Consider the following 23,111-nt stretch of genomic DNA (forward strand, 5'->3'; position numbering starts at 1 on the left):
AACCGTTTTACAGCCGCTTTATTTATCGGTGGTGGAGAAGCAGGAGTGCGTGTTGGTGACCTTCTTCTTTCTTCTGTGGAGGATTTATTCTGCAGATAAATGTCAGAAAATCCCTCCTCTGCTGTAAAATATCAGTATTTTATTTAGCAGAAGAAAGACGACCAATGTTTGTAGAGCTTTACTCTTTATGTGCAGATATTTAAAAAATCACGTTAAAAAAACTCCAAAAATTGAAAGCACAAACTATTTATCCTTTATTAACCAGATTTTTGTGCTTTTATTTAGATTTTATAGTAAATAAATCAGAAACGTCCAGTGATTTTTACTCCATTCTGGCTCCTGATGCCTCATTTTGCCACTGCAGCCAAATCTGATTTTCACATTTACTGAATTTATCCGTACAAACACAGCAACACACTCTGGAAACTAGAATCTGTTTTAATTTCACACGGCTGGAAGAATGTAACTGGACCAGCGCAGAGAAAATGACGGCTGACGGAAAAGGACCTCATTTCATTTTCCCTTTCTACGCTAAATATAACTTCTGCTCTTATAAAAAATGTGCAGTTCTAGGAAATCCCTAATCCGGATCAGTTTATCTTATTTGGAGGGATTACGTCTCATGGAGAGATGATGATACCATAAGCAGCAGAGCATCAGTTTAGTAAATTAGTCGATAACTTCAGGTTGTTGTTTTTTTCTCGTCGTACTGAAAACGTTTCTCACTCACTGATGTCTGTTCGGTTGCAGAATTTAATTTATTATTCTGTGATAAACATTGTAAATACGCTGACAACATGCTAGCTGACGCTAGCAGAAAGACAACGGAGCGTAACCACGGCAACCCCGTATCCGGCTCCCGGTGCTGAGAACACAAAACAATGGTTTGCAAAAATCAGACTATTTCCTTCGTTTTAGGATCGTTTCCTTCGTTATTTATTGAGTTTTCACATTTTTATTAAACTTAGAAAATATGTAAAATTAGCTTCTTTTAGCTCCTCTGAGTGTTTATTTCCTGCCTGCTGGCTGCAGGAAGGTGTTTTATTAAGCCTCTCATGATGACGACGATCGTTTTTCCCAGACGTTACTGAGAGAAACGACGATATTGTTGTTTTGAGACAATTTTCAAGAAATATAAATGTAAAGGCATAAAAAATGCAAGAAGACATTCTGACAGATCAATAAACTTTAATGTCTAATAAACATTTAACCCTGGAACTGGGAGACATTTTAAATATGCAGAATAAATAAAACAGAAAACGACAAATAAAAATGAATTATGAATATTATGTAAATAAAATTATCCTGCATAAAAGGTTTGAGACCAAAGCAGCAAACTGAAGACTTTTATCATCCAGTTTTTTGTAAAAAAGAGAAAATAAATCATTCAAATGGAAATGAATGATCTTATTTTGATTCATTGTGTGATTTATGGGTTTGCACCCAGTGTTTTCCTTAAATAAAAGATAAATCCAGAGGTTTGTGCTGCTCAGGCGTCTGAATCCTGATCCGTCGTGTCTGTACGGGATGCCCAGCTGGTTTAAATGTTCGGTGACACGCAGAGCCCAGCTGCAGTCAACAAACCTGCCTGTAAAGGTCAAACAAATCGCATTTATATTCAGTTCAAATCTACATAAATTTCCTTAATGGCTCACCAGGATTTCTGCCGTGTTGGGCTGAAGATGCAGCTTGGAGAAACGTTCATTTGGTTTCTGTGCCTGTTGGTCACAAAGGAAAAAATATTCATGCTTTGTGGTGATGAGGAAACCCAACATGACAAGAATGTGCATAACTTTCCGCCTGATTCTTTTTTATTTTTATTAATTTCGTACGCAGCCGGTAAATATGAACGATTTGTCTCGTTTTGGCTGTGATTGGTTGATCCACGAAACAAAATAACAGAAAAAACCAACCAAATACCCGTTCGGTGATCAGTTCATATAAATTTACCGATCATTGAATCCAGACTGGATTAAGAAAAGAGTGATGTTGATGAAAGTAAAATTGAATTAATTGCCACAGAGCATCACAAAGCGGCGCCTGCTGCTGGCAGAGCTCTGTCCATGTCACGGAGAAAATCTCTCCTGTTTCTTCTGTTAGGCCACATTTTGAGATGGATGTGAGCCTTTATTTCGAATGAATGGAAACGTGGCCACAGTCAGAGCTCTCTTGATTAATAAACGCACTGTTGTGACTGGTTAAAGCGTTCACTTCCTGGTTTTTGGCAGGAATGTGGTGCCATACGCATCCTCACCTGTTAATTCTTCTTCATCCATCTCCTCCTGAAATTTTTCTAGGCTTTGAATCTACGTCACGTTTCTCCAAATTTCCAGAGCGTTCAGATCGATGGTTGGTTTTACCGGATAAATGTGATTGGTTAATACGCTCATCATAATGTTTGGCAGGAATGTGACGCCATATATGGGCACCACTTCAGAAGTTGTGATAAAAGCATCCATATTTATTTTAAAATTCTTTACTGACAGAGAGTTTTTCACAGGTGATTTTGAAAGAAGGGTCTACGGAAGCTCATAAGGCACAAAAAACAGCAAAGCGATAATAAAAATCAATAAGATCAAAGCTTTGCTATTTGATCTGGTTTTTCCTGCAGCTTCATGAAGCCTCAGTCTGTGCAGACACTGAAAAGCCTTCTGGTGATTCCTGCTCCCTTTAACAATCCTCTGATAATTAATCGTCCCCCAGGTTATTAACGCGATAAGAAAGTGAGGAAAAAGACATTTTCATTCGTCTTTTTTCCATCCGTTTCTACGTAACTCTGACTTCTAAGGATGTTTGAACCTTTCAGCTTATGTTGGGTTTCCTCTTCAAACGTAAACCTGAGCTGGAAAACCCTCGTCCCAATGACAGAAACCGCACGACTCGGCACTTTTACAGCAGAGTGGGAATTAATTTATCCAGCAGAACCAGGAGGAAACATTAAAGATGAACACAGTCACATGAGTTAAGAGTCTTTTTGGTTCAGACTTTAATTCAAAATGTTTGATAACAAGCTAAATTAGCTATATTTTGACACATGCAGTTTTTGTGTCTTTATTTTGGGTATTTGAAGTTGCTAAAACGTTTTTTAATCAAAATGTTTTGTAAAATGTAATTGACTCTCAAATCAAGCCGTCTAGCTTGTGACGGGAGGCATCTTTGCTTCTGTGCACGTTTTGACATTTCTGTGTGAACCCATTGGTAACGGCAGCACTTGCGTAACCGTGGCAACACGGGATTCATTTTACAACCGATTAGCATAATAAGAGCTCAAATAAACTATGACCGTCTCATCCCAGAGGACACATTGCCCATAATGGGGTGTTATCCCCTACTCCAGCATCGTTCCAACCAGACGGCCGCTCAAAGCAAAGGAGGTGGATCAGCAGACGTGTTGCTGCTGCCTGGATGTTGACCCGTTAGCAAGTCATCACCACCGTCAGTCAGAGGCTTCTTCGGATTTATTGTAACACTGACTGCTACTGGAGCTCCTTGAAGATGTTTGGCTGACATTTAAGCAGAAGTGAAGTTTTTGTTCAGGCAGCAAACAGCTGCACTTACAGTAGCCATTATTTCTCCAAGATAATTAGCTCAAGTCCTCCTGTGAAACTCCAAAATTTAAGAAATAGTCCCTGATATAAAATTGTTGCTTGCGTAGCATAATGTTATTGGGATTATGGGGAATTAGGATTAGCTATAGCGAGATTAGAGTAAGACTCAGCTTGGAAGAGACGCCATTACTGGGAGTTTTTATCCAACGTTTCATTCGTTGGACTGAAGAATCCGCCACAACATCAAAGCAACAAATCTTACAGATACATTTAAATCATCAGGAAGAGAAAAAAATCACCATCTGAATTTAATTTGGGAGAATTTAGAACGAGCTGGAAAAGTGTTTAAAGCGTAACTGGCGTCTCATTCGGGACGGATTCAACCCGTTAGCCGGGCGCAGGGATCAGAAAACCAATTTTCCAATGAGTCCAGAGCGTATTTACTGCGACCTGAAACGAGTTTCTGCAGGAGGGAAAACAAAGTAATGCCACAAATCTTTGCTTACATGAAGCCTGGCGGGTCTCCAGGCTTTACTTGCCCCCTGCCAGGCTAATTGTTGTTTGTTTTATCCACCAGTAACTGATGGCAAATATGAACTAAAGAGAATCAAAACCATTGGACGCTTTTTTTTCCCAAAGTTTTGGCGTCACAGAACCGGCACAGTTAGCGTTAGCCTAGCCCAGGCTAGGTGAAGTAGAGTGCTAGCTAGGTAGCTAGCTGGAAAAAAGACAAACAAAAAATATATTGACCAGTTTAAGCAGGTGAGTTACAGTCCTGTCTGTGATTGGCTGGTGGTGTTGCTAATTTAGCGCAGACATGCGCTCACATCAGTCTCACTGCAAGCTCAGCACAAACGCAGCCTCAGACGCAGACGGTTGCTCTTATGATGCGCTAACATCCATGTTTTCAGAGTTAGCAAGAAGAACAGCTTCACTGTCACCGTTTAAGAATTTATCTTAAAGAATTACGTTTGTTTAAGTTTAAGCTAAATGTTTTCAGAGTTAGCAAAAGTGCTACAGCGCGTAGCAAAACGTTAGCTTTGCTATTAGCAGATTATTGTCATCATTGCTTTGGTTTATTTCACATATTGGCTTTTTCACATCAGTATCGGTCAGAGGTCTTCAACACGGGGGGCCGCAACCTCTAGGAGGCCGTGGCGGTCCTGCACCAGGGTCAAGACGTTATTATACACTTTTTTTAATTCAAATTTGTCTTTAAAGAAACATTAAAATGAAACATGTAACAAATTGATAAAATTGAGATCAAGAGATTTATTGGATAAATCAAAATCATAAATGGTTGTTTTTATGGAGCAGCTCCTGTAGCTTATTTAATCAACAACAATTCCCTTTTTAAAGTTTTTTTTTATAAAGTTGTGTGTTTGTGTCCATGAATTAGAGCAGAAGTGGAATGAGCTGAAATTCGTCCTGCTGGGTGTAAAATTGTGACAGCAGTTCGGTTCCAGCGCCGCTGCTTTTCCATTTCCCTCAGAGTTCGACAGGCGAACATTTCCTGCTCCGAGCCGCCGGGGCGCCGCCGGGGCGCCGCGCGGCAGCGTGTCGTCGTGGCGATGAAGCCGTCTGCTGGCCCAGACTCACTGCATTGATGTCTGCAGCCTGAGACGTGTTTACTGGCCACACGTGTCACCAATGCATGAAGCTTCTGGGCCGGGCCGGGTCGGGTCGGTTCCCCCGGAAAACCAAAAACATGAAACATTTTTTACTATAAATGTTAGAAACATTCTGTTTCATGAAATATGTGCAAAGAATTTCTGCAGCAGTAATGATCCAAAAAAGGTTATTTCAGTCGTTTTTATGTAATTCAGCTGCAAACTTGGTTCTTTGTTCTTCCAAGTGGATCAGCTGTTTCTCTGATTCCTTCAAAATAAAACTCAGCAAAATGAGAAATATGTTTCAAACTAAAACTTTAAAACAAAGGATCAAAGGAACAAACTCAAGAAAATAAATATTCTAAAATTTCAAATAAATAAATAATAAAATGTCACTAACTGTAAAAAATGTGTAATATAAAATCGACATTATATAATATAGAATAAAATATGAAGCTTTCGGCTGTTGGGTGTATCAACCAACCAACCAATAAACCAATGAAGTGTCATGTTTTGGGTAGTTTTCTTTGCCCACCTGCGGAACACACCTTTATCAGGAGGCAGGTGATAAAAGATAAAACAGCTTATGGTCCAGAGATGATGATGATGATGATGATGATGATGATGATGAATGTGAGTCTTCGGTCGGGGAGCCAGGAGTTTGCGGACGGTGAAGAGTCGATTTGTTCCAGCCGATATCGGAGCGAAGCGACTTTGGTTGTTCTCTTCAGGAGTCGGGGAGCGAGGCGGCCGCTGCCAGTTACTCAGCATTCTGTTGCTAGGCAACCAAAGTTGGGATTGGAGCCGAAGCTGCTTGTTACCCAGCAGGCCGTTGCTAGGCAACCAAAGAGCCAGAGCGCGAGTTGAGTCCACCAGGCTAGCTTAGCTAGCTGAGAGGTTGAGCGGATCAAGGCTTTCCTTTGCCTACGTCTCCCAGAATGCCGTGCGGTTCTGGATCAGAGTTCAGTTGACGTTCTCCATATTGAATATTCTACCAGCTGTGTTGCCTATTGATATTGTTATTGATTTATTGTCCAGCCCTAACACATCATTATCTAGTCCTATTGTCACGTTTCCTGCTAACGTTTAAAGTTTTTTTTTTTTATCTTAAGCACAAAAACCACAAAGTTTAGGAAGTTTTCTTCAGTAGCCGTCCGTCTGTCGGGAGGTTTTGTCCTTCTGAAATTTTCTCCAGTCCATCCGGGTCGTGTCGGGGCTTCAGCTTCACGTGGACATGCACAGAGACGCTCCTCGTTTCCAGAGAAACACTCGCATCCCAGGAAGAGATTGAAATCACTGGAGGCAGAATGTGTTGAAGTCGATCTGCAGAGCGAAGGGGATCCGCGCTCGTGTCTCCCGATCCACCCAGGACGCTTCATGGTTTCCACTCCCGCCCAGTCTGGACCCGCCTCGCCAGCGTTCAGCACTGGGACACAGCTAAAAGTCCGGTGGCAACGCAGAACCTCCCAGCTCGAAACGCTCCTGCATGCAGAAACCTGCCGCCATCTTGTTTCTAAGCAGCCATTCTGGTTCAGACTCGTGACCTTTAACCTTTAACCTGCTTACTGATACCTGTGGAGTCTGAGATGGAGCTCTTGGGATTTTGGTAATTTCTCTGACGTTGGGCTGAATCTGCTGGGACGGCCAGGTTGTTTGGAGATGACCTTTGACCCTTCCCAGCAGTGGTGACCAATGCTAACCAAAACGTTAGCTGCACTAATCATAAGCAGTAGTTCACTAACAAGGGAAGCATTACACCAACATGGTATTTAGGAGAAGCTAACGCTGCACCGTACCTAGCAGAAGCTAACAGTAGGTGCTAGGCTAACGTCATAATTAGCTGAACTAATGCTAATAACGCCTCCTCAGACGCACTGGAGTAACATGGCCGTCCCGTTTAAAGTGTAGCCGGTTGGTTTAGGATGATTTATTTGTCCTGAAGCTCAACTTCCTTGTTGAAACTTGAACAGAACCAGAGAGGCGTCAGATTTCAGCAGCTGGGCGATTTCTCTGTTGTCTTTGGCTGAAGACCAGGAGCCATTTCTGCTGCTAGCGCTAGGCTAGCATGTTTGTTTTGGTTGTATTTACCCAGAATGCCTTAGTCCACTTCCTGCTTGGCGTTCATTGGAAGTGAACCAGAGTTCAGTTAGCATTCAGACCTTCCCAACCGAACCGGACTTTCCAGGCAAACGGACTGGACTTGGATTAAAGCGGAGTAAACCCAGCTGGTCGGAATCCGGACTTGGATTATCCTTGGAGTATTTGTGATGATTTTCAGAAGGGAAACGGAAACGTTTCGCCGTGTGAGCTGAACGTCATGAATCTGAGCTCTGAGTTTATGATGTTTGTAAGGTTTGCAGATTGTGGGGGGGGGGTTTTTTTGCTGATGAATCATTTCAGGGTTTCTTCTTCTCTGAATTCCTGCTGAAAGGCGGTCCCTTCTCCGTCCTGACGCTCCTCCTGGGCGGAGGAAGCGGGCTCTGTGGATGTGAGCCGCTGAGTGTGAAGGCAGAGCCGCCATCCTGTCCTCGGCGGCGCAGCAGCATCTGGTCGGCAGCTGAAACCCGTTAGGAACTTCCTGCTCTGCGCCGCGGCTCCAGGACGGTGAGCAGCGTTTCGTCCGCCTGCTTTCCTGCGTCTCTCCGTCGGTTCGTTGATAAGACGCTTCGGGTTGGTAGAGCGAGCGCCCAGCCACTCTGGCCGACTCTGATTGACAGTTTAAAGGTAGAAAAGGAAAAATCTGTTTGGTTTTTAACACATATGGCTGAGATTAGTGAGTAAGCTTGAAGGCATTCAGCACTTTGCTTCGGCTCCATCTTTTTAAAATAGTTTTCCAGCCATAAAACTTCTCAGTTCACTTCCAGAAAATGTGGTTTCTGGATTTCTTTATCGTGTTTTCTATTAACTTTTAGACTTTGCTGAACTTTGATCCAAACATTGAAGTGTTTTCTCCAGTTTGAGAAGCTGGACTCCTGCAGCTGGTAAACACGGCAAAGCTTAGCAGCCTGGTGTTAACTGTGTGTGTGTGTGTGTGTGTGTGTGTGTGTGTGTGTGTGTGTGTGTGTGTTGGGGGGTCAGAGGATCTCCCACTGGGATCCTGTCGAATCACCAGACAGGAAGCCATTAAAACCTGCTGTCAGTGAGCGCGGCGATGTGTTTCCACGGCGATGAGAAATCTCCGATGCTCCTCTTGATCCGACCTGAAGACGGTGAAGCTGATCCGAACGCAGCAGATCTGGCGGTTCGAACCTGCGGCGTTACTTTGGGGCTGCGATTTCGTGCCGATGCAGGAACGTCGACGTTCCGCCCTGGACGCTCTGCAGCTGATGGCAGCGAGAAGTTTGAACTTTTCCCGTTTCATGAGAACGCAGAGCAGATCTGGGAGAGGAGGGAAAACGACTGGCGGTTTGCAACATCTGGTTTGCATCAAGCGCTTTGAGCTGCAGGAGCTTTTCAAAGTGAATTCATCTCAACGTGAAGCTGCAGCTGAATTAAAGTCTTAAAACATCATTTTCCAACGATCGTGGCTGTAAATTTCTCTGCAAATCAAAAAGAAAACGAGGCGCAAAAACTTTAATGTTTCAAACTGTCGGCTTGAAATAAAAACATTTAGTTCAGAACCATCTAGAGATTTAAAGTGTTTTCACATCCGGTGGTCCGATTGACCCGGTTTGATCCAGAACCAGAACTCCATCATCTGCTCCACCTCCAGCTGCTCTGAGTCAAACCAACCTGTTCCCCTCCCGGCCTGTGGGGGCGCTGCACCAAGAACCACTGAAGGAAACGACACAAAAACCTCAGAAGACGCTGAGAGCAACTTCCTGCTTCACCAGATGGAAACAAGATGGAGGATTTTAGCGGTTGGAGGATTTCTCTCTAGGCTAAAGACCAGGAGCCATTTCTGCTGCTAGCGCTAAGCTAGCACGTTAGCTTTGTTGTATTTACCCAGAATGCCCTGCACTCGGTCAACACATTTTTACAGTTTTGACTTTTGATCAGGTGCCAAACAAAATAATTTCAAGGACCATAAATGGCCCCCGGGCCACACTTTGGACCCCCTGCTCTAAGATCACCAGACGTGGAAAAGCGTCGCTGGGTGAGTTTCCTGCTGCGGTTGACGCGTTTTTGGCGGGAGCGCAGTCGGGAGTCGGCCGTGACGAAGCGGACGGCGGCTGTTTGTCCTCGTCGCCGATCAGAGGAACTGATGCTCGAATCGGGCGTCACATTCACGTTTCTTCAAAGAATGACTTTGTTTTTGTAAAGAACTACAGTATCAGTAAATTTATCTGCCAATCAAACTGATACTTTATCAATATTAAGGAAAATAAACTCCTATTTCTTGATGGAAAGTTACCTTTCAGTTAGTTTATCTTGTTTCAAGTGAACTGAGATATTTATACTAGAAACAATCATTAATATGTTTTATTGTGAGCTTTTATCGAATCATTTATTGCAATAAATTCCTTATAAGACTTTCATCGTCATTGTCCCAATAACTTCTAATAAATGTCTAAAAACGTATTAAACTGGGATTGTTTATGATTTTTCATGATTGATCAATAAATATGGTTAAATGCGGTTAATCACATTTACGTCCTGAAGACGCTTGTTAAAAATGGGAATGTGTTTCTGACATTATTGTTGTGCCATACAGTTTCCTAAAACAGAAATAAATATTTTTTATTGTCACTTTTATCTCGGTAGTAAAACTTTAATCCGTTTTAAGTTGATATTTCCTTAATATTGGCGAAAAGCAGCTGAATGTTTGCTTTTTCATCAATATTAAGGAAATATCTTCTTCTTCGTTGTGTTGAAAAACTGCCACTAAGTTAGTTTTACATTCAGTGTTTTAATGTATTTGCAGGAGAAACTAGACCATAAATACTTTGTGATTTTTAGTTTTAATTCTGTTCTTGACGTCATGAATGCTGTAAATTCCTCTAAGGAAGAAAAGTTTAGATTTTAATCAGCGTTTTCTCTGTTTCTGCAGCAGAAGCTGCTGTTTTCTCTGCGTGTTGCAGGAAAACTTTCCGTCATATAAAAATAAATGAACCTTTTCCTGAGTTTCTCCTTCAGTAAACTTTACCTCATCGCTTGTTGTGATTCTTTCCGTGGACCTCTAGTCTGACGCGCCGCTCCTTTTCCAGGTGGACGATCGGCCGACGCTCGTTTCCACGATGAACCGCGCTTTCAACAGGAAGAAAGGTGAGCAGAACCGGCTCCTGACGGGTCAGCGGGCTGCGCTGGTTCTGGTCCGGATCATGATGGTAAAACAGTTTCTGTTTCAAAAAGCTTCGAATCGCTGACGGGTTTCAGGAGAACAAACCAGCAGCTGGTGCAAAACCGCAAAACGACTGAAACCGCAAAACGACTCAAACCGCAAAACGACTGGAACCGCAAAACGACTGAAACCGCAAAACGACTCAAACCGCAAAACGACTCAAACCACAAAACGACTGGAACCACAAAACGACTGGAACCGCAAAACGACTGGAACCGCAAAACGACTCAAACCGCAAAACGACTCGAACCGCAAAACGACTGGAACCACAAAACGACTCGAACCGCAAAACGACTGGAACCACAAAACGACTCAAACCGCAAAACGACTCGAACCTCAAAACGACTGGAACCTCAAAACGACTGGAACCGCAAAACGACTCAAACCACAAAACGACTGGAACCGCAAAACGACTGGAACCGCAAAACGACTGGAACCGCAAAACGACTGGAACCGCAAAACGACTGGAACCGCAAAACGACTGGAACCACAAAACGACTCAAACCTCAAAACGACTGGAACCGCAAAACGACTCGAACCGCAAAACGACTCCAACCGCAAAACGACTAGAACCGCAAAACGACTGGAACCGCAAAACGACTGGAACCGCAAAACGACTGGAACCGCAAAACGACTGGAACCGCAAAACGACTGGAACCGCAAAACGACTGGAACCGCAAAACGACTGGAACCGCAAAACGACTGGAACCGCAAAACGACTGGAACCGCAAAACGACTGGAACCACAAAACGACTCAAACCTCAAAACGACTGGAACCGCAAAACGACTCGAACCGCAAAACGACTCCAACCGCAAAACGACTAGAACCGCAAAACGACTGGAACCGCAAAACGACTGGAACCGCAAAACGACTGGAACCGCAAAACGACTGGAACCGCAAAACGACTGGAACCGCAAAACGACTCAAACCTCAAAACGACTGGAACCTCAAAACGACTGGAACCGCAAAACGACTGGAACCGCGAAACGACTGGAACCGCGAAACGACTGGAACCGCAAAACGACTGAAACCGCAAAACGACTGGAAACGCAAAACGACTGGAACCGCAAAACGACTCAAACCTCAAAACGACTAGAACCTCAAAACGACTGGAACCGCAAAACGACTCAAACCTCAAAACGACTGGAACCGCAAAACGACTGGAACCGCAAAACGACTGGAACCGCAAAACGACTGGAACCGCAAAACGACTGGAACCGCAAAACGACTCAAACCTCAAAACGACTGGAACCGCAAAACGACTGGAACCGCAAAACGACTGGAACCGCAAAACGACTGGAACCGCAAAACGACTGGAACCGCAAAACGACTGGAACCGCAAAACGACTCGAACCGCAAAACGACTCAAACCGCAAAACGACTCAAACCGCAAAACGACTCAAACCGCAAAACGACTGGAACCGCAAAACGACTCAAACCGCAAAACGACTGGAACCGCAAAACGACTCAAACCGCAAAACGACTCAAACCGCAAAACGACTGGAACCGCAAAACGACTCAAACCGCAAAACGACTGGAACCGCAAAACGACTGGAACCGCAAAACGACTGGAACCGCAAAACGACTGGAACCGCAAAACGACTGGAACCGCAAAACGACTCAAACCGCAAAACGACTGGAACCGCAAAACGACTGGAACCGCAAAACGACTGGAACCGCAAAACGACTGGAACCGCAAAACGACTGGAACCGCAAAACGACTGGAACCGCAAAACGACTCGAACCGCAAAACGACTAGAACCGCAAAACGACTGGAACCGCAAAACGACTGGAACCGCAAAACGACTGGAACCGCAAAACGACTGGAACCGCAAAACGACTGGAACCGCAAAACGACTGGAACCGCAAAACGACTCAAACCGCAAAACGACTGGAACCGCAAAACGACTCAAACCGCAAAACGACTGGAACCGCAAAACGACTGGAAGCGCGTAACGACTGGAACCGCGTAACGACTGGAACCGCGAAACGACTGGAACCGCAAAACGACTGGAACCGCAAAACGACTCAAACCGCAAAACGACTGGAACCGCAAAACGACTGGAACCGCAAAACGACTGGAACCGCAAAACGACTGGAACCGCAAAACGACTGGAACCGCAAAACGACTGGAACCGCAAAACGACTGGAACCGCAAAACGACTGGAACCGCAAAACGACTCAAACCTCAAAACGACTGGAACCGCAAAACGACTGGGAGTTTGACAGCCACCAGGTAATGAGTCAGCGTGAAGCGGCGGCGTTCCAGTCACGGCAGGAAGTCAGTCACCTGCAGACAGGAACTAAGCAAATACGTTTCCTGCTTCCTGTCCGTCAGACGGCAGCAAACGGTGATTTCCTGATGACGTCCGTGGATATTTCCTCTGGAGGATCAGATTCTCAGCTGGCATCACGTTAACTTGGCGGCGCTGAATCTGGACCCTCGTCTGGTTCTGGTACCAGAAGGGTTCTGGTGCGGCCCGCGACTCTGTTCAGTCAGAACCGACTGGGGAAAGTTCGGCTAACGAGTGTAAAACAAGTTAATGGAGAAACTATGACTTAGTGACGAGTTGTTGACCAATCAGACGGCAGAGTTTCACGTCGGCCTTCAGGTCCCACCTGGTCCTGGTCGGGCCAAAGTTTGGATCATCACAGATGAATTTCAGATTTAAAATGTTCAGTTAGTCAATAATCGTTCAGCTGCAGCACCAGAACAAGCAGCAGCTTAGAAATGAATCTGGATCAGAACCAAAACGGCTTCAGCCTCACAAATAGAGTCCTGGTGCTTTCATTGTGTTTCCCTCCCTGTGAGTGTTTGTGTGTTTCTGTGTGTGTGTGCGTGTGTGTGCGTGTATGTGTTTCGGTGCGTGTGTGTATGCGTGTGTGTGTGTGTGTATGTATGCGTGTGTGTGTGTGTGTGTGCGTGTGTGTATGCGTGTGTGTGTGTGTGTGCGTGTGTGTATGCGTGTGTGTGTTTCTGTGTGTGTGTTTTGGTGTCTGTGTTTCTGTGTGTGTGTGTGTGTGTGTGTGTTTGTGTGTGTGTGTTTCTGTGTGTGTGTTTCTGTGTGTGTGTGTTTGTGTGTGTGTGTGTGACTGCTCTGAGCATCGTCATGTGATGCGAGCCGAGCGTCCAGAGCTGTAAACATAGAGCGACTCATCGCCTCAGCATGTGGTTTTTAAAGCCCAGATCGCCGAGCCTCTCGCTCCGATTCCCAAACTTCCCGTAGAACCAGGTTGAGGCGCCTCCATGGTTCTTCCCGACGCCGAGGGAGGGAAGTTGGAAGAAAACTGACATCGATCCTGCAGCTGCTGCTGCTGCTGCTGCTGCTGCTGCTGAGCCTCGATGAGCTTCACTGGTTCTGCATCCAGAGAAACATTTTCCAGAACGTTCCACCTGCTCAGTGAGGCTTCATTTCTGTCTGGCTGTGTTTTTATTCCCAGACAGAACCTCCCAGTAGCACCTCCGGCCCGGTGGGTCGGTCCTGCTGGCGTGACGGAGAGCCAGCAGATTCATTCTGCTGCAGTGAATTAGTCTATTGGCTGTAATGTAAATAAATGCATTACAGTGAGGAGGCCAGCGCTATGCTAATTCTGAACTGAGGACATAAATTATAAGTTATATTACCGCTGGGAGGTCCAAGCTGTGGTCCGGGGGCCATTTGTGGCCCTTGGAATTATTTTGTTCCACCTCTGGTTTAAGACAAAGATTTCTTGAAGAGTTCACAAGATTTCTTCTGCAAACAGCAGCTGCTTTTAAAGTACAAATATGAGCAAAACTGAAAATATTCAGCCAACTTCGGAAAAACACGATTTCAGGTGTTTCCACTGAAGAAGAAACGGAATTAAAACCACATGAGAAAAAGTCTGTTCACACGTTTAGTTCCACTTCCTGTCGTCTTCTTCATGGTTTCCCCCAGTAGCAACATTCTGTTATTGATTTTTTTCCATTTTAGCAAAAATAAACCAATAAAAAAAAAAAAAAAAAAAAGAGCCTCATCTTAGTGCCAAAAGTGTTTTCTCCTAAACTGGTGTGTTGCCATTTAGCAAATTTATTTTTGAAATATCACATTGTACAGTGGCGCAGTTGGTAGAGCTGTTGCCTTGCAGCAAGAAGGTTCTGGGTTCGATTCCCGGCCTTTCTGCATGGAGTCTCCATGTTCTCCCTGTGCATGGTGGGTTTTCTCCAGGTACTCTGGTTTCCTCCCACAGTCCAAAAACATGACTGTCAGGTTAATTGGCCTGTCTAAATTGCCCCTGCATCGAATTCTGCAGCACAGCTACGTGTTAAGATGTCAGAGTCAAGCTAGCATAGCTAGCATAGCTGACCTGCTTCCTCCTCATTTTATCAATCAAAACTTTTACTGACCTCTTAAGTTACACAAACACACATTAGAAAAACATTTTTTAGATTCTGTCCAGTGTTTGTAATTTTTCCGTCTCGAGCACAAACGAAGCTTTAGCTGCTGAACCCGACTTCCTGTTTGAGCTCATCGCCATGGTTACCAAGCAACTGACCACAGCAAAGTTTTGACGTCCATCGAAAACCTGTGACTGGAACCAGGAGCGGCCGGCGCGCGGCCGGCGGCGTCGTCTCCTCCAGACTCAGACGTTTTTACATGCCAGCAGCGTTTTGGGGTTTTTATTAATCTGCTAATGGAAACGTTGAAAGGCAGCAGCAGCAGCGCCGCAGCCAGGCGTGTTTTAAATTCTGTTAGCTTTGCTGTTTGGTTTTCATTAAAAGCTACAAAGTGCTTTTTTTCTCCTGATGTCGCTGGTGAGCAACGGCCCGTCTGCTCCGGTTAATTAGAGCAGGAACCCACAGGCGGAACGATGCAGGCGGGAGTTCAAACGCTGCCAATACCTCAGGTGTGACTTTCAACAAAATCCAGTTTGTATTAAACAGTTTGGAGCTGAAATAATGAGCTGGTCCGGCCTAATGCTGATTTATTACTCCTGCATTCCAACATTTCTTACTTTAGCTTGAGCTACCTGGACGCTTTAACTTGATTAAACCCTAAAACTTCATTTCTCAGCCTCTTCAGTCGCTGGTTTCCTGTAAATGCTGGAGATTAGCCGCTGAAAGCTTCCAATTTAAGCAAACGTTGGGACCAAACGGCACTAATTGAAATTCAAATGAGGTTATCCACTCGGCCAACAGCGCCAGCCGATGTAAACAAGGTCATTAGCATTCCAGTGCAGCGGACGCGCTAGCATCGAGCCGCATCATCGACGCCTCGCAGGTCTTTGGCGACCCCAATCAGCTTACATGAGTTCTGCCGCCCTGGGGTCGCAGCCATGCAGGCTCTGCCCCGAGATTCATTACAGCCGCAATCGGCAGGAAATGAGGAGTGAAGAGAAATAATGGGAGGCTTGGACTAGGCCGTCAGTGACCTGTGACGACCTCTGACGACCTCTGACTCATGGCTCAGTTTCAGTCTGTGAAAACAGTTTAATGCAGCGAGAAAAATGGGAAAATTTATTCTAAATTATGGAGATTAAGAAGGTTAACAACCCAAAGAGAAGAAATTAGATGTATGGTTAACGGCTCTTGATGCAATAATGTGACATTAGAATTAACATTAGCATTAGCAACATGCTAATGACTAGCACTGATGCTAAACAAAGTTTTTAATGTTTTTAGTGAATATTTCACTGATAATTTCTTAAGCATTAAAATAAACCATGTTAGAGTTTCACATTGGAGTTTGTGAAAAAAGTTTGCATGTTCACATTAGCATGTTAGCCAGTAAGCATGTTAGCCAGTAAGCATGTTAGCCAGCAAGCATGTTAGCCAGTAAGCATGTTAGCCAGTAAGCATGTTAGCCAGTAAGCATGTTAGCCAGTTAGCATGTTAGCCAGTAAGCATGTTAGCCAGTTAGCATGTTAGCCAGTATGCATGCTAGCCAGTTAGCATGTTAGCCAGTTAGCATGTTAGCCTGTTATCATGTCAAAGTATCTGAACTTTAGTTATTTTCCATTAAACCTTTTCCAAAGTATTTCATTAGCATGTTAATGCTAACATGTGAAGCAGTAAACGATTAAATGTAATTAATTGTTTCAGTTTTACTTTAATTGTTTAAAGTTTATCGTGTTTTTTCTGGGGGGGGGTTTTGTCATCAAAGGAAGGTTTTAATTAATTTAATTCACTCAAATTCATCACTGATGGAAAAACATTTTATTCCAATGTTATGATAATGTGGTACAAATGTTATTATTATTTTAAATGTGTATATATGCACAGTTGTGGACTCATCATGTCTCTGAATGTGTTGTTCTTTTACCAAACTGCCTTTTTTTGACTCCAAATAGTCTAATGATTAATCAATCACTTCAGTAATCGATTAATCGCTTCAGTCTTACTTTAGACCTTTTGATTCTGTTTAAGGTTTTAGTTTTGGTCATAAGAAGCTTGTTTTGATGATCTTAAATGACTTTTGGACTCATTTCTTTGCTGTTTCGTGTGTTTAATGCGGCTAAATGAAGGTAAATCTGGATGAATTTGATATTTCTGCTTCCTCTTGACGTTTTGCTTCCTGTTTCCTCAGACAAGTCGTGGATGCACACGCCAGAGGCTCTGGCCAAGCACTACATTCCCTACAATGCCAAGGTAAGACTGAAACATCGCCTCGGGTTTCTATAAGTAAAAAAATAACGTTTTCTGAAGGTGATTTGCATGTTTTTACGCCGTAAGCTGGGCTGTGGCTCATTAATCTCCCACAGCAGCTGGTTACCTTGGTGCTGCAAAGTCTTTGGGAAACTTTTATAGTTTTAACCTTGATTGTTTGGTTTTAATGAGATCTTCAGGGGTTGTTGACGTAAAACTCCCTCTGTTACGCAACAAGTCCTCAACTTTTGAACGGCGCGCTCCGACTCCTCCGACAAAGATTCCTCCTCTGGTGAGGCGCGGATCTCTGAGACGCTCTGAAAAGGAGCAGATTCTCAAAACTGCTGCAGCTGCTGCTTTTCTGCAGGAAAAGAAAGAAAAGCGTGGTGAACTGGCAAAAGAAGCACCTTTTCCTGACATCAAAGCAGATCGTCGGCTTCCTCTGATGAGTTCCCCGTCTGCTCAGATTTGCTGAGATCTGAGTGAAAACGCGATCGCAGAGGGAGATTCAGGCAACGTAATGAGGACGCTGCCGAACGTTCCCTCCGGTTTTAAACTCTCCGGGTTTTTCCAAACAAGCTCGCCGAGCGATTTGCTGCTGAAGCCAGAATGAGTCAGGAAGACGTTTTCTGCCTTTAATCGTTCTTTTGTTCATCAAGGAAGCAGCGTCTTTGTGTTTTTTTTTTATCTTAATGGCACAACTGAAGAGCTTGGATCGCTTCCCTCCGTTAGCCTCAGTTTCTTTTATTGCTTTGTGGAAGAAAAGCGAAATGCGGAGGATCTGGGTCAGCCGTTTCACTGAAATGCTGCCCCCATTCAGCAAATAATGAGAAAAACATCATTATCTGAAACGTAAATGCTGAAAGGAGACATTTTGCTGCCTTTCGTCAAGGTGACACCATTTCTTTTACGTTTGTGATTTAATGCAGCTGATTAGAGGTTAGATTTACGCTTTGATTTAATTTTTTTATTTTATTATTTATTGGGTTTTTATTCACCAATCCATACTGAGGTATCATGAGCGCACAAAGTAGGCTACGCTAACACTAGTGGGTCTCTTGACAGCTAGCTGGTGGCTAACTGTGGACATGTGGTCAGAGAAATGTAACTGATTGGCTGAAAGACGCTTGGCGCTGATTGGCTTGGATCATCAGAAGGTCGTTTAATTTGAGGTAAATATTTGCAGCTTTTAAAGACAAATTTCAGCCATACTGATTTTTGCAGGTGAAATTTTAAATAAAATAAAGGATAAAAAGTTTGTTATAAATTAAATGTCTAAAAGTCTTGATTCCAATTAAACTGCATTAATTCCAATAAAACTAGAATCAGCTGTAAACTGAGCTAAGACTAGCAAAGTAAGCTAACTAGCACACGCCGTAAAGTAAGCGTGTGCTAGTTACACACTAGCACACGCTTAGTGTGTAACTAGCACACTAAGCTAGCCCCATGCCGTAGGCTATGCTAATGCCAGCACACGTCATAAAGTACGCTAACTAGCACACGCAGTAAAATGAGCTAACACTATCACATGCCGTAGGCTATGCTAATGCTAGCACACACCATAAAGTAAGCTAACTAGCACACGCCATAAAGTACGCTAACTAGCACTTGCAGCAAAATGAGCTAACACTATCACATGCCATAGGCTATGCTAATGCTAGCACGCGCCATATAGTACGCTAACTAGCACTCATAGTAAAATGAGCTAACACTATCACATGCCATAGGCTATGCTAATGCTAGCACACGCAGTAAAATGAGCTAACTAGCATACGCCATAAAGTACGCTAACTAGCACACGCAGTAAAATGAGCTAACATTATCACATGCCGTAGGCAATGCTAATGCTAGCTAAGATAATTTAGTAATTTATAGCCATGGAAAGCTATGAGGAGCTTAAAATTCATACTTAAATGTGTATAAATGATCCTGTGTTCTTTGTTATTCCTCCGCCTGTACATGCTGCACATGCTTCCCTGTTCTGTAAAATCCGGCCCCTGCATTTGAACCTTTGTTGCTCCTGTTTGTGAATCTCGACGTGTCTCAGTTCCAGGCAGCAGCTGAGACGATGACGGCTTTTCTAAGTGATGTGGTTCTGCAGCCGGAGATAAATTACCTTACAGCTCGTTACGTTGGCTTGTTGAATCCCAGCCTGACGTGATTTGAAGCCCGATCGGAAATCGTTGCTGTTGCTCGTATTACCTGCATATTTCACGCTGCATCAGGTGCATCTACAACCTGAACGTGTTTCATAGCTCCAGCGTCTCTGTGTCTAGACATCCGGCACCGTTTACATTTTTAATGCATCACTTCTCATCTGCCGGGTCCTGCTGGGCTCCTCGCCGCGCTGTTTGGCCCCTTCGTATTTTGATCGAGGAAGTAATTTGCAGGAATAATCTCGGCGCTTGTCCCGGACCGTGAACCCGTCGCGGCGGCTGCAGAGCTGCGGCGGTTCTCTGAGTTTAATCAGCTTCATGCAGCAGCCAGAGCTGCAGTCCAGTTTCTGCCTCTCAGCTTCTGTTGGGCGTTTTTACCGGGAGTCGAGCTGCTTCAAGCGGCAGCAGCTCCTCACCGACCGGTCCCGATGTTTGTTGGCTCCTTTCCTTCTGCCTTCACCGCTGAAGCGCAGGGCGCAGCGAGCTCCCGCTGCCGCTCCTCTGAGTCTCTCAGCATGTAGAGAACAAGAGCTGCGGGCCGGTTGTGCTTTTCACAGAAAGACTTTCTAAGATCTTTTCATTTCCCAAGAAAGAACAAAACACGAGTGAAAGCCTCAGCTTACCGCCGAGCCGCAAATCCTCGGTAAAAGTTCAACAAAGGTCACTTTGAGCTGCAGGGGGATTCAGGCTGAAGCCAAAGATTGTTTTAGTAATCGATTATTCTGACGATTAATCGATTATTCTGATAATTATTCTAACAATTAATCAAATATTCTGATGCTCATTTTCTAACTATTTTTCTAATGACTAATCAATTATTCTAATTGATCATTCTGATGATTATTTTAAAGGTTAATCAATTATTTGGACAATTATTCTGATGAATAATCAAATATTCTAATGGTTGTTCTGCCGATTAATCAGTTAATCATCAGAATAACCACCAAATTAATCTGTTTTGACAATTATTCTATTAATTCAAATAATGAATTTGATTAATTATTTGAATTATTCAAATAATCAATTTGAATAATTCCTCTGTTCCTCTGAGTTACAGTTTTCTGACAATCAATTCATTGGATAACAAAATCCCAACATGTAAACAGTGACTGTGTGTGAGGCTGACTGGCCTGCAGCTCAGTCTGTTAGACGAGCAAATGCTCTACGTCAGTCGCTAAACAATCTGAAGCCTGAACAAAGTATTTCAAACTGCTAAGGTTCTCCATCACCATGACAGGATGTTGATGTTTAGGGATCAGTGTGCTGCATGTGGTCGGCAGGAAGCTAAAGATATTTGAGATATTTACAGGTTCATGTGATATTTGGTGGTTATATAGTCAAGAAACTCACTGACATTAAAAATCTCTTCCAGTTAGCATCCAGTTAGCCTCCAGTTAGCCTCTAGTTAGCATGCAGTTGGCCTCTAGTTAGCATGCAGTTAGCCTCCTGTTAGCATCCAGTTAGCCTCCTGTTAGCATAAAGTTAGCCTCCTGTTAACATCCAGTTAGCCTCCAGTTAACATCTAGTTAGCATGCAGTTAGCCTCCTGTTAGCATCCAGTTAGCCTCCAGTTAGCATAAAGTTAGCCTCCTGTTAGCATCCAGTTAGCCCCCTGTTAACATCCAATTAGCCTCCTGTTAATATCCAGTTAACCTCTTGTTGGTATCCAGTTAGCCTGCTGTTAGCATCCAGTTAGCCCCGTTAGCATCCAGTTAACATCTTGTTAGCATACAATTAGCCTCCTGTTAGCATCCAGTTAACCTCCAGTTAGCCCCATTAGCATCCAGTTAGTCTCCTGTTAACATCCAGTTAGCCTCCAGTTAGCCCCCTGTTAGCATCCAGTTAACCTCCAGTTAGCCCCCAGTTAGCATCCAGGCCTCTTCAAGTCCTCCTCAAGTCACTTTGATTCCATATATCCTCCTCGTAGCTTAGACTACAGAGCGTCTTAGCACTGTGCATTAGCATATGCTAATGACATGCAACCATAACATGGTGGTTCTGTCTTGATCTTCGTCTCAGAAGGTTTAGTTTTGTTCTAGAAGGTCTGGTCTTCATCTTGGCCTTTAATCGTCCCGTCTTGGTCTTGAAAAACAAGTTTCAGCTCCAGAGAACCATGTTGACCCCTGAGGTCACCTGAGGGGTCCCTAAACGAAGCGAGGCAGCAGATCCTGATGACCCCTGAGGTCATCAGGATCTGCTGCCTCCCTAAACGAAGCGAGGCAGCAGATCCTGATGACCCCTGAGGTCATCAGGATCTGCTGCCTCCCTAAACGAAGCGAGGCAGCAGATCCTGATGACCCCTGAGGTCATCAGGATCTGCTGCCTCCCTAAACGAAGCGAGGCAGCAGATCCTGATGACCCCTCAGGTCATCAGGATCTGCTGCCTCCCTAAACGAAGCGAGGCAGCAGATCTTGATGACCCCTGAGGTCATCAGGATCTGCTGACTCCCTAAACGAAGCGAGGCAGCAGATCCTGATGACCCCTGAGGTCATCAGGATCTGCTGCCTCCCTAAACGAAGCGAGGCAGCAGATCCTGATGACCCCTCAGGTCATCAGGATCTGCTGCCTCCCTAAACGAAGCGAGGCAGCAGATCCTGATGACCCCTGAGGTCATCAGGATCTGCTGCCTCCCTAAACGAAGCGAGGCAGCAGATCCTGATGACCCCTCAGGTCATCAGGATCTGCTGCCTCCCTAAACGAAGCGAGGCAGCAGATCCTGATGACCCCTCAGGTCATCAGGATCTGCTGCTTCCCTAAACGAAGCGAGGCAGCAGATCCTGATGACCCCTGAGGTCATCAGGATCTGCTGCCTCCCTAAACGAAGCGAGGCAGCAGATCCTGATGACCCCTCAGGTCAGCAGATCCTGAGCTCACTGGAACCAGATGTTGTTCTCTGGGATAAGGAAACATAATCCGTGTCTCACTGCTCTATGATCCTCTGCAGAAAATCATCATATATTTACAGGAATGTTTTAAACCTTCCTGGTTCAGAAGTTGCTCTATTGGACCAGTTAGGAACCAGAAAGTGTCTCCAGTCTCCCCAGAAGAGAAGCGAGTTGTTGATCATCAGAGTCACAGTCGGAGCTTTTCGTGTTAAATTAGTCGCATTCAATGCGCTTCCCTCCATGCGAGCCGGTCGGCTCTAGCGGCGCTCGGACTCGGCTCTTTGTTGCGTCGTCTGAACGAACTCCTCGGGCCGGCCTGAGGTGGAAACGTGGACGGGAGGCCGGCTCGTTTTTCAGCGGCGTGAATCATTTGATGGATGAGCCTCGGAGCTCGAGTCGCCTCCTCGACCGTCCCCGGTCGCCGCCCCACAATGCAACGGTCAAGAACACGCGCTGCTCTTTTCTATTCTGGGCTCCGCAGACGTGACCGCCACTCCGCACAGAGTTCATTTGTCACGCCGAGGCGCAGCGCTGACATTCTGCATAAAAGCTTCATCTGCCGTTTTCCAACAGTTCATTAGAAACCGCTTCACTTCTCAGCAACGATTTAAAATAAAACTGCTCCAGTCCGGATCAGATGCAAGATGGGCTCATTTGACACGTAGATGATTCTCCAACGCTGTAAATCTGGTTAAAGTTATAAAGGAAGAGTTTATTTTCATGGAGGCAGAACATGGACAGCCATGGCTGCGCATCGTTAGCATCTGCTAACGGGGATTAGCAGAGTCAGCATTTACTCTGGATGCTGAAGACGATCCACGGCTGTTTGCTCTGCTCCGATGGCCGAACTCCTTATTTTGTTTCCTACAGCCTTTAGAGGAGCAACATTGATATTTATGAAGCCTGGTAATGGAGCCGGCTGCACACGTCGAGCTCAGCGGGAGGAAAATGGCGCCATCTGTTGGATAAAAAGCACAATACAGGATTCCTACGCTTTATGGGATAAATATTTTCAACAATATTTAT

The 23,111-nt window shown here is 44.6% G+C and overlaps 1 protein-coding gene and 1 long non-coding RNA gene across 15 annotated transcripts in view; one reads left to right on the plus strand and one right to left on the minus strand.

The window, feature by feature from the left end:
* The window catches only part of gulp1a (GULP PTB domain containing engulfment adaptor 1a), a 60,991-nt gene that overhangs the window by 22,415 nt on the left and 15,465 nt on the right, over positions 1-23,111 (plus strand). For 7 of the 14 annotated variants that reach the window (XM_081604712.1, XM_017303353.2, XM_017303350.2 and 4 more), the window contains 2 exons: positions 10,306-10,363; positions 16,986-17,047. In XM_081604712.1, coding sequence (XP_081460838.1) covers positions 10,306-10,363; positions 16,986-17,047 — 120 coding nt within the window. Of the gene's footprint in view, positions 1-24; positions 46-7,589; positions 7,763-7,807; positions 7,829-7,853; positions 7,883-10,305; positions 10,364-16,985; positions 17,048-17,348; positions 17,937-23,111 lie in introns of those variants that run through there. The other 7 variants (XM_081604714.1, XM_017303373.2, XM_017303354.2 and 4 more) reach the window with 6 other exon arrangements.
* LOC145550890 (uncharacterized) lies at positions 1,157-19,269 on the minus strand. Its single transcript, XR_014086713.1, has 3 exons — positions 19,161-19,269; positions 1,656-1,718; positions 1,157-1,588 (listed from the first exon to the last, which is right to left on the minus strand). It is a non-coding gene; the product is annotated as an uncharacterized LOC145550890 (long non-coding RNA).

This window comes from Poecilia reticulata, chromosome 2 (assembly GCF_904066995.2).
Source record: "Poecilia reticulata chromosome 2, P_reticulata-male-v2, whole genome shotgun sequence".
Classification (NCBI taxonomy): domain Eukaryota; kingdom Metazoa; phylum Chordata; class Actinopteri; order Cyprinodontiformes; family Poeciliidae; genus Poecilia; species Poecilia reticulata.